Source organism: Ooceraea biroi, chromosome 8, assembly GCF_003672135.1.
Source record: "Ooceraea biroi isolate clonal line C1 chromosome 8, Obir_v5.4, whole genome shotgun sequence".
Classification (NCBI taxonomy): domain Eukaryota; kingdom Metazoa; phylum Arthropoda; class Insecta; order Hymenoptera; family Formicidae; genus Ooceraea; species Ooceraea biroi.
Window position 1 is genome coordinate 6,647,717 of NC_039513.1, and position 12,501 is coordinate 6,660,217.

The 12,501-nt window shown below is 39.3% G+C and overlaps 1 protein-coding gene across 3 annotated transcripts in view; it reads right to left on the reverse strand.

Annotated features, from left to right (window-relative positions):
• LOC105287866 (pikachurin) overlaps positions 1-12,501 on the reverse strand; it is an 82,381-nt gene that overhangs the window by 24,862 nt on the left and 45,018 nt on the right. For all 3 annotated transcript variants that reach the window (XM_011353696.3, XM_011353697.2, XM_011353698.2), the window contains 3 exons: positions 6,989-7,190; positions 4,752-4,896; positions 797-983 (listed from right to left, as the gene is read on the reverse strand). In XM_011353696.3, coding sequence (XP_011351998.2) covers positions 797-983; positions 4,752-4,896; positions 6,989-7,190 — 534 coding nt within the window. The remainder of the gene's footprint in view (positions 1-796; positions 984-4,751; positions 4,897-6,988; positions 7,191-12,501) is intronic.

Sequence of the window (12,501 nt, forward strand, 5' to 3'; positions counted from 1 at the left end):
ATAATTTCTGTGAATAAATGTCTGTGTATATAGATGTGTATGTGCGTAGATGAATTATTATTATTATTAATATTCCAGAGCACAATAGCTGTAAAGCCGATGTAGGACCAGTGCTGAAATATTTAAAACGATTAATAACTATGAATCTTAATTAGTTGCCTTACAATTACGGCATGGTCGGTCGGGATGCGGCGAGGCACTAGCGGCCGAATTAACAGCTATATCGGCAAACGGACAACAGGTGTCACATGAATTTAGTCGCCAAATCCCTCTGACGCCCGCTCGATTTAACTTCGAATATATTCTTCCTTTCCCTTTTTTTCGCGGCCGCGAAGCGGTCCTCAAGTAGTTTGAAGCCTTGAGCGGGGATCTCGCTATTTAACTTGCCAGGGAATATAAACGTAATTAGTTGAACACCGTGCCGCGTTGCACGAATAAATTAAATATTAAATTTAAAAGAAGAATGTCACATTGCATTCGATTCGATTTCCAATCCATTCATTCCTTCGATATATCGTTTCTGCATTATGTTATCGTAGTTTCGTAGATTTTTGTGCTTCGTGGCAAGTGAATGTAATTCAAAGTTGGCGTTAGAGCGATTAAATGTTTATAGTATTGTCATTTATGGAAATAAAAGGATGAACACGTAATATCGAGAAAAAATTCAACCAATAAAGAGATCGTTTCGGTGTTTGATGCCCGTTCAAAAACTGAGATGCGATTATGAGGGAGTATCGCGATTAGGAAACGACTGAACGCTGAAACCGGATGTTGCGCCACGAGATACTGTACTTACCGACGTCGAATCCGTTCGCGGCGTCGCCCTGCGGAGCCAACGGGAAGCGATAGTGGTGCTCGTTCGCCTCCAAATGCCGGATGCAACCCTTAAATCCGGTCCTCACCGGAAGTCGCTCCAAACCGGTCGTGTTTCCGGGCCCGCCGACGAAGAGCGGCTCACGGAACGTAATTCTCGAGAACAAGCCCTGCAATTGAAGCCGGAATTCTCTAGTTACACGTATGCAGCTGCGGTGGTAATGCATGGAACGGCGAAATTGTAGTTGCCTGATTAATGCATGAAATTATTCCGTTCGACGTGTACAAGTCCCAACGGTGGGCACGTCCCTTTTCTTAGCATATTTTTGGTATAACATAGGGCTACGCAATATGAATATTACACGTGAAAAATAATTCTGCAAGCATTTTAACTCTTCTTGAATCAGTAAAATATGCAGGTCGATCCATTACCGAGAATATATGATATGATTTCACTTAAGTAATATTACTGTCTAAGAAATGGTAATAATAATATAATTATTGATATAATTGAATTTTAAAATTGTTGTAACAGACATTACTACAGAGTTGATTTAATAAATCGTTTTATCTTTTTATGAGAAGAAAGGATGTAATATTACATATCTTTTAAAAACGAAGAAGTTTGTTTTTCTTAATTAATATTATAATAAAAGCTTCAACTAAAGAAGCATTCCTCAAAAAGAAATCTTTAATCATGTAACTACACTGTAAAAAGTTAATGAAAGCAAATAAGTTGAGAATTAAATACGGTAGCTGTAATATGGTTATTGCAAAAGAAGCATGAAGTTTGACGAGCGATGCGAAATAGGAAATTCCATCGTATCCTTTGAGATCCGTGTTATTTTCACGTCGCATTTTTCGCATTCTTCACCTTGTATCGAACTACAAATTATGCCCATTGCATGTCAGCCAATATACAATGTCGTTTTACCGTACATTTTATACTTGAGTGCGTGCATCTCGAGTGATCATAAGCTATCATCGCTTCTCCATTCTCGAATTCTATTCTTGAAAATTCTTCAAATCGAATAGGGAAATCGAGCGCGATTTGCGAAAGTTTTAGTAATCAGATCAGATTTTTCTTTATTTTTTTTATTCTTCTTTCCAAAGAGGAGAAAATACTGCGAAAAAAAGACAAGAACAGAAAGAAAGAGAGAGAGAGAGAAGGGGGTAGGAGGGAGAGAGAGAGAGCTGGCGAAAACACAGGAAGACAGTGGAGAGGTCAGGGATGGCTCCTCTAATTACGACGCTGTCGTTAGAACACCGAGTGCTTAATGGCACTCTAGGATAAAGTGGGCTTGAAACGCGAAGCCATTTGCTGGCGATGCTGCCCGATTTTAAAGGTAATTAAACCTAGCCTGGGAAAAACAGATGGGTCGAGAACCAGCCGATAATTCCTCGTTATCATACCGCTATTTTGGACGCCCGACAGACTCATTGAAGAAAGAGGATCAGTGGAAAAAAATGGATGAGACATTTATCGACGGTGTTTGATCTTTTGATATTAAGTGTCCTCACCAATGATGTTGAGAATCGATTAACGACATGGTTCTGTTTGCGTAATATAACATAAAATAATGACATTTAATAACGCTTGTAACAAATGCCAAATCTCTTTATTTGAAAATTTCTAATCCTCTCATTTGCACGACTAATTACCGAAAAGAAAGAATGGATAAATCATGTGTTGTAAAATCCTTGTAAAATGCACCGGACATCATTACTGCAGCCTTCAGGTCTACGAATTAATTGATCGCGTTAAAACAGTAAATTACGATAAATACAAAGCGCAAATAATTATTGCAACGTAACAATTATTATGTAAATGAAGTTCTATTTAAAAACTTTGCAAATTACTAATCTACTTCTTTACGAGGGTATCTCTACAGGTAATCTGTTATCACCGGGGTAAAAAGGACCTGTAAGTCTCACTTACGCGTTCGCCCTGGCGCTGCATCTCATTTGCAAGATAATAAGACGAACAAGGCGACGAGCAAGGCGCAACGGCATCATGAAGAAACGATGCAAAAGAAAAAAAATCAAGATCGAGAAGTGCTATGCGACGAACGCCGAATACAATTCAGACAAAGAGTGGGTTAGTTAACGGTAAGATTCGTGTATCCGCTTGCGGAACAATTGGGTGAAAATCTCATGCATCAAAGAACATTATCCGGGGTTTGCATTGGAAAGCAGTTGCGTTAATTCTACAGCGCGCCGGTGCATTGTAAATTAAATCGTCGGCTCTTAATTGATTTTGTCAGGCTTTAACAATGCGGGAGTTCGTGGTCAGAATGCAAGCGATCTGGATCTCATTTCGGCTCCGCCGAAACAGAGTAAATTATTATTTGTGCTTTTCATTGAGTTAATTAACATCCACAGCAGCTAGTTAATCATATATCATATTTCACATAGACATTAGAAGAAATTTTTTCAATTTTCAAACATTTGCTTAATGTTTTTATTTTCAGTGGATTATTTTAAACTGACGCGAGGGCTACGTAGCAGTACGCATTTCTGCAATGCCAATTGAAACGCATTCTGACCAATTGGATTTTCCTTATTATGCAATTTTTAATTTATTCTGTTTTGATTCTGTTTTAATGAACAGTAGAGAGATCGATCTAAATCGATTCGAACGGATTAATATGGAAAAGGGCGAGATCGATAGACGATTACGTGGTCTGGAATACTTTATTCAGACAAGTTTTATGTGCAGCGGCACTTTTTCCTGATTAGATTGATCGCGAAGGTGCGGCACCGTTTCAGGGTGCGGTCTCTCCGCTTTTAACCTCCGCCATCTGTCTCGACACGTCCGACCGCGCTTTTAGCTTCTTACGTCAGTGCTGTCGCAACCGCCGAAAATTTTGTTCTCATTGTAACCCATTTCTTCGTGACTACCTTCATGCAGAAATACGCTCGCGCATTTATTTTGTATCCGTATTCTATTTGCCGTGGCCGTCCGGAGAGCAGCGAAAATACGAGAAGGTTTTCACGGGGAGCTTTTGTGGCTTCTGCTGCGACTGCGGCAAAATGCGAGCTTTCAAGAAAGCCAAAGTTTTGTTGCCGTAACACTGTATAATGCTTTTTAGCACATATCGATATAACCCGCAACGAAGTTTCTGCTCTGCGCGCAAAAGCAAAAAAAGTAGCTCAGAAATTTTGCGCAACCCACGTGAAATACCCCAGAAAGAAGTTCCAAGATGTAAGAACGTTTCTTCAATTTCCGGACTACATTCTCTCATTAAAGTTTCCGGGAACTTGCCGTAAGATACAACAGCGTTTAATGCTGGTTCCACCTCCTCGGCGCCATTAAACTTCTCGCGAATGAAACTCGTCGAATGGAAACAATTTTATTTCATTGCAGTTGGCCGTGACCATCATAATAGCTTGTATTTAATTGAGGAAAAGAAAAATTTAATTCGGCAGTTACAGCGCGCATTGAAATTCACGGGCTTTCAAACTATATCATATCATAGATATCATTATTCCAATTTATTTCTAACATAACGAGTATCCACAATTTAAATGTGTAAAATTTACACACACAATTAGTGATTCTATCACCATATATTCCTTTATTAAAATATCTATTAAACAATTATTTGGATAATTGATGCGTTTTGAATAACGCTTCGCTTAACGAAATGAGATGCTTATTTATTACCACGAGTCGTAGCGAATTACTGTTATCGCGATCAATTAAGTCCGATTCCTCATTCTGTCGTTACATAAAACACAACCGGAAAGTCTCGGGGGAGGCGAGCGCATGGGTGTCGTCGGAAGAATCTCAAGAATTCAAATAAACTCACTAGGGGTAATCCCGATAATACGTTCCGCTTTGCTGCGGAATATCGATTCCCTCATCGAATCCGCAGTACACCGGTAAATAATATCCGACGTCTGGCTTTGATGGAAATAAAATGAAGTGCCCTCACCTTCGATCGTCCCTCCACCCTCTTTTCTTGATTCAGCTGGACCCAGGCGTCCCATCGATGTCGGTAGACACTTAGGGTGTTCCACTCATTCAGTTTCACCGTCTCCGTGCTCCTCACGGTACCCACGCCACTGCCGCAATCGAACCTTAGCACAAAGTACAAGCACGTAATGTTAATCGATCGAGAATGTCAGGCATGTCATGTTACGTTAAGCATTGTAGGTCGACCAAACGCCGCAACAATGTTATTTTGGTACGAATCAATATTTATTTTCCTGTCGTCACAGAATCATTTTTTTTTTAAATAAAGATCCGTATAAAGATTTTAGTTTGCGTCACGTTGTTCCTTCATATAGAATCGCCATCCGTTCGTTTATTATTATACCTAAGACCATGTACGGCGAAAAAATATATTTTCTTTATTATAATATATAATACAAAATTATATTATGTAATAATATTTTTCGCGATCGGTCTTTCTCATGAAATGTATCCGTTTCAGCTGACTTGCTAAGTATTCTGTAAAAGCTCTCAATGTCACAACCACTTTAAAAGAAAGGAACATGCAGTTAGTATTTGATAATATTGTTGCATAATGATGATGTATGCTGGCGTTGTTTGTTCCAATCAATATGAAAATCATGGTAAGCGCGTATAATCTGTTTCGCGATTATTGCAAAAGTAATCCTCTAATATGTAAGCGCACGATAATGCTCTTTGTCAAGTTAATAGAACAACAAATCTACACAGCTAATCATTTAACGTTCGATTAATGAATTGTGGAAACAAATCGGGGTAACAATAGAGCGGACCGCTGCCAGTGCCAATGAATAAATTACACAATGCGCTTGATGAATGTGTCTACTCATCTCTATGAATATGAATATGGCGCCCGCTCTATGATTTCGATTTCCTTTATTCGCAATCTCAATGATAGATCGAGATAGAAAGCGAAAATTACGATAATGCATTCTCGAATGTTTCTTTCAGTTTTTAATAACACACGGAAAAACAGATTATAATAGAAAACTTGTAACAAATTTATTTGCTACGGAATTGTTCTATAGTTTAGTAAATCTGCTTGCCGTCTTTTTTCCGCGCAGTATTAATCGTTAGTAAAACTGTGAAATTAGAAAAATATCAAATATTTGAATATACCATTATTATTGTAATATTTTGCGACGTGCAACAGGATCTGCATGAAATATTGCAGATGTCATGATGTTATAACACTTTGCGGGGTACTTGCAGACGAAAGTTTACGTTGTAAAATGGATCTTACGGTGACGCTTCCATGGTGAAAAAGTTTCCCGTCAATGTTCTATGAGAGAGAGAAGGGGAAGAAGAAAGGGTGCAAAACGCCATCAAACCAGTGGAGCGAGATCGGACTATATTGCAAAAGGTAAACTTTTAGTTTTTGCATGGCGGTCATAAATCGTACGCGGGCTGCATTAAGTCACGGCTTATTAAGCTGTAAACGAAAAATTAGTCCCAGCACGGAATGTTTAATTAATGACCGCGTCAAACTCACGGCAAAGTCTCTGAAATTGCAGCGCCGAAGTGTCCTATAAAGTATCTCGTACAACTTTATATTCAATACAGTCTACCTCTTTACGAGAGATAGAAAAAAATCGATGAAGCTCGTTCTTGATACTATTTAAGGCGCTCCAGAGCTTTTTGTAGGATCATCATTACACTTACAAGACGACATTTATCGCGTCTTTTCTTAATTATTCGGTCGATAGCACAAATTTTCCAATACCACAAATTTTCTATAAATATAATTTTTTATAAAGAATTTACTACTTGTGTTGCTTTTAGAACTATTTGATGTAACAATTTTAATATTCAATAACAATAAAACTGACTTGACTATACATATACAGGGTGTCTGACATAAGGCGAAAAACCTCTCACGCGTCGTCTCGCCTGCCGCTGTAATCCGATACTCGCTGCTATCGTGTCGCGCGCGCGACCAGCCGTTTCATTCAAGTCTACTTCCCTCGCTGCCAATCACGTCCGCTGAATTAGCGAACTTAATTACTCGAAATTTTACGTGGTTGTTTGCAAAATGGTACAGGACTTTTTAATTCAGTTTGACGAGATCTACCTATGGGCGAGAGGTTTTTCGCCCTATGTCAGACACCCTATATAGATAATTAAAATTTTGTTATTATTAAACTAATAACTTAATATTTATTATTATTATTAAACTAATAACTTAAGTAGTGCAAATACCTGAATTCGATGAAGCCATGATGCAGTATTAAGGCCATAAAATCACCCTGAAGATCGTCTCGTTCTCCCGCCAAGAGAAGCACCCCGTCCCACGCTTCGGGCCGAAATTCCAGTTCTAATTGAACATGTTTGTAAGCGGCTCTTAAAGCAGGAAAAGCCAACCAGCCTGATCCAGTGAAACGTGGCGATCTCACTTCAGCCTCTGAAATATAGTATTACGCAATCTTTTTAATGAACTCGTTCATATAGCATATTACATTAACTGAATAAAATAAATTGCCTTAACTACATTCTGGCCAATTTCACAGGTTCTCATAAAATTTATATACGGTTATAAAATATAAATACGCTTTATAAAATACATGTTACAGTTAGGATTACCGTATCAAACTTACGAGGAATTCTTTCCTGTGAATTTTTTCGTGTGATCAATTACTGCTAAAAAAATGTACTTTAACAAGACTTCTTTCAAAGAGCACCGAGAAATAATAATCTCGTGAGATACGTGGCTGCTGCAATTCGCAATTGAGAGACGTGCGAATGATTAACATGCCGGTATCGTCGGCCAATTTCGAAAAATACATCGACTGGAAGAAAAGGAGCGGAAAATCGGGAATTCCGGTCGCACGCACGCGAGGCTTATAGAACGTCCCTTTACCCTCACGATCTACAGCCTCGTATCAATCACGCTAGTATACCGCAGAGTGTACCAATGGAAGACCTCCAAAGCACGTGGAACACGTGAGCGTAAGGGCGACGATAAATCAGGCCGGACCAGAAGAATAGAAAAAGTTGCGCCCGTGGGGCCTGGAAATGGAATTCCAGTTCTTGATAGCGCCTGAAATCCCCGACACTATCGTGTAGCAAAGCATCGGTCGATTGGCGGAATCGTACGTGCAATTACAACCGGCGATATCGAAAGATGAGAAGCATCTACCGGGCACTGACACGTTGAGCGAGAGAGAGAGAGAGAGCATCTATAATTGGTTTGATTATTACGCCATAAGTTTGAACGACTTTAATCGAACTATCGAGTCCAGCTGCACGAAGAGCACTGTTCACCATGATGTTTCGAAGTCTATGTAATCTTGTTTTATATGAAATTGACATGTTATAATTTTTGTGTAATTATATTGCTCTTTTTCTAAATTACTGATACATTTAAAATCTTATCATATTATTAACCTGGATTTTATAATTTATGTATAAATTTATATTATAAAATAATTTTAATTTTGCTGATACGAATATAATTAAAGTCATTAATAAACAGTTATGTTCAATATTCATGTAAAATAGTCAACTATTTAATCAGCATTAAATAATGTGGTGAATTAGGTCAAATAAGTTTTACTTTAAAATATATAGATTGTAATTATGAAATATATTCTCAATAATACTAGTTAAAAATCTATAAATTATTCTCATATATCTTATAAAATTTAATATAATAAAATATTAGTAATATCTTCATAATTATTTTTATATTTCTTGTCTGCTTGTATTATACATTCATAAGAGAAATAATTTGTCATTCCTACAAAATATGGTAAAACGTTAGCACAGTCAAAGTATTAATATGCTATAAATTACATTCACAGTTGAATAACCAAGTTGTATCCAGACTATATATTCTCTGTCTCGTTGTAGTGGAACAAGTACATCGCAGGCGAACCATAGATTTAACTTCCTCACAGTAGAATAAGTAAATTATATCCAGACCATATATCACTTCCTACTAGTGGAACAAGTACATTTTGGTCGAATCAATGCAATCCGCTTTCCAATTACGCGTTCATGGTGTTTTACTGTTCGTAGAAGTAATTGCATTGCAGCTGTAAAATTTTGCACCAAACTGTAAAATTGGTGCACCAAAATTACAGGACACGTTCTTGTAATTTTGTCTTTGAATAAAGAAGCGACAAGTGTTGAATTACAAGTCATTAAGAGGTCGAAAAAGCTCGATACTATTGCGTTTTCTTAAACTATAATTCGCGATCCCGAGAATGAAATAAATATTTTTTTTAATGAAAAACAAGTTTAGTAATGCGACCAACATTAATTATGGCAAACTGTAGATACTCAATATGTTTAAATAAATTTTAATAAATCACGATGCGAGATGCTTGCATTGGATCACCGTATCATTGCCACGTTCCACTTTTTTCCCAAACTGTTTTGCCGCTCCTTTGCTGCGTGCACACTTGAGAGCGCCTAGGATGCATGGCAAATAAACCAATTAGGTTATCGGAGGATGTGGCAGGATACAAAGAAAGTTCATTGATTAAAATCGAACGTCTCGCAAAGTATGGTCTGATTCGCATCGCTCTTAACGCAGAGAAACGAATTTCCGGGAGAAACAACGTTCTCGCCGCTGCGGTTTGGCGAGGCGTGTAAACTATCGAAGCGAGATCGAGTTCGGCCGTTCGAAAAGAGCGAGCGAGCGGCGATGGTAGCACGTTCTCCGCGGCGACTTGATTGATCGTTTCGCCATTCCGGGCGTGCCTTTATGCAAATTAAGCGGATCAAAAGACTCCCGCAGTTTCCACCTGTGCTTCGGAAAGAGGATGCAACCGACATCGGCCAGCTCGATGCGCTGTCCTACACCACCACGCGAATACCAATGAAAGCGATTCTTTCATCGTCAAAAATCCGCTCCAAGCGTGTATAATATTACTCTCAAACGTGCGTCTTAATACGCTATGCTGATACATCACTGGCACGGAATTGTCGTAAACGCAAGAACGTTCCGTGAAAGCCTCGCATTAAGGTTCTCATCAGGGAAAAGGCAGAAATAGAGGATAATTTGAGTAATGGAAAACGAAGGTTACAGTTATTAGCAACGTCAGAACTCTAAAGCTCATCCTCATTGGATTATATGTGCATAATAATGTTTAATATCTCACAGAGAATGCTTAATTAATTTTTCTTATTCATGGGCTTTCAAGTTTCTCATCCCTTTTTTCATCCTCTCTGTTTCATGTTTCCATGAATTATAAAAGAAATACCATTTCCCTATGATTCACCTTTCGTGAGTAACGTCGTAATGTAAGTATAACGTGCAGAAATAAACTATTTATCGATTACGTTATTACATATTTTCGTGTATCGCAATAGCCATGTCATTTGCAGCAATTATTACATTTCAATGTCGTAAGGTTTATTTTGGGCATGCGTTCATCTTCTCTCTCTCTCTCTCTCTTTCTCTGCGAATGTTTCATAATTAGTTCCATGTGGGTCTGACAATTAACGGACTTGATGGCCGTGACGTAGACATCCCCTAACAATCGTATGCCAAATCGATGGTACATGTGCCAGTCCTGCCAGCCATTTTCCTGGAAACATCGCCGGCCAAAATCCAAATCGTATCACCGTTAATGTTCGCGCCCGATTCTGATTTGCTGTTACCGATACGGGACAAAGAGAATTGTCCCGTATCGCAGCTTTCGTGATTACGCAGCAAATTATTACGCGTTGCAATTATAGTACGCACGATGCAACATCGGTATCGTAACAGGGATTCGTGGCCGCAACGCACGCCGTGCCGTTAATAAGACATAATTTGTACCATATATTGTCACGTAAACAGTGGATGCTGTAACATCTAAATATTACATCTAAATATTATATCTGAAGAATATAGTGTAATATTACAAATTATCTTTATTTCGAAAATATACGTGTTCATCGAAGAAGCTTCTATATCTGTAAAGTACGCCTTTTAAGCCGTCCCAAGTAGCAAGTTCATAATTTCATCGACATTCGAGTTCTGAAAACTCTATAGCCAACGGATAATACTACTTAAAAGTCAAACACGACCATGAATCTGGCATAATCCGGGATAAAAAATTGTGGAAGTTTGTCGGGACTTCTATAACTTAATACTTAACACAAGAAAGATTATAGATGCTATGTAATATTACGCGAAAATTACTGCCTTTCGGACAAATATCTTCAATAATTCATTAACGATGCTGTTCCACAAAGACGCGGAAAAGTTACATTAATGTCGAGTGTCGTAAATTTATAAATAGTACCCTCGAAACTGAGACGATAAAATTTTAATGCTCCTTTAATGAAGAAACAGTTCCGGAATTATTAGTTTACGACCCTTGTGTTTCCCGTTAAACCGTTAAATTCTATTAAATGGTGTCTCTAGTCGATTGCATCCTGTTTGACTTCAATAATTTGTCAACGCTATTAATGAAATTTAAAAAAAGAAAGAAAGAGAAGAAGAACTCAAAGCCGCGTGATTTTCCATTATGCTTCCCACATCTTCGTTATTCGCGTCTGTTTCATCAGTTCTCGCTTCACCCCCTATTTATACAAGCGTACTTTTCAATTTGGTCGACACTGGCGAACAAATATCATCTCGACGGAGGCGCGCGAGGACCCGCGGGGTGGATTCGTTTTAATTGGAAAAAAGTTAACTCGCGAGGTCGGTATCAAGAGAGCAATCAAAAGGACGTACGTTGGCGCGTGCCGAATGGTGTGTCATAAGTCAACGAAGAACAGCATGCAGAGCACTCGCCGTGTGTGTCGCCGCGCTATCGATTTTATAATCAAGGCGGAGGCAGTGAACCTCGTGTTCCCGTTTCTCCACCCGCGAAGTCATCCCCTACATCACGCGAACTTACATCACGACCCCCGCGACGTAAACAGAAACGCCACCCGGAGCGCGTACGTATTCCCTCCACCCTCCTCCCATAGAATTTTTAATAATAATCCTAAGAATTTTTAATAATTAATTTAATAATTTATTTACTAATTAATTTAAATAATAATTTTTAAACAATTGCGCCGCGATTGTTGCATTTTAATCACTGTAATTGGAAATCTCGCTCGCGGAACTCGCGATGTCCCATGCCGATCATCCCGCCGCGTAAAGCGCAACTTTGTGCAGTTGCTCGGCGCGGCGGCCGTCAGCCATCGAAAAGGTGAGCCGCCACAAATCGCATTCGCCGCCATGTTCGCCTGATAACGAATAACGCAGCGTGCACGCGCGGATAAATTCTAAAATTAATTGTATCGCCGTACGCGCGCGGGCAAGTGCGAGCGATGGTACGATCTGCATAATTGGAGCGGCTGCTCGTCGCCCTCGTGTGGAATTATGGGAATCCCTACACGCGTAATCCGGCAATCGTCGTGCATGTGTTCGCACATGCACCTGTTGTGGACGCATCCCGCGTCTAATCGATTGACTATCCGCTGTGACGCGACAAATTGCGTTTGTCCCTCTCGCATTATGGTCGATACAATGGCCGCCCACGTGCCCCCAGCCCTTTTTTGCTCTCATCGCCGTAACCCTTTCGCCGGCAATCGAGTGAAGGTTGCCGTGTGACCGGGTCGCTTTTTTTTCTCACATGCATCGATTAACGCATCGGTGAACGTGAATGACGTTTTTATCTTACCGCGGCGAAAAGCGGGATCATGCCACTCTTTCCGAACGGTGTTTTGCGCAGAGATAACAAATGCTGCGCTTGATGTTGAATACGTCAAACGGGACGTGAATT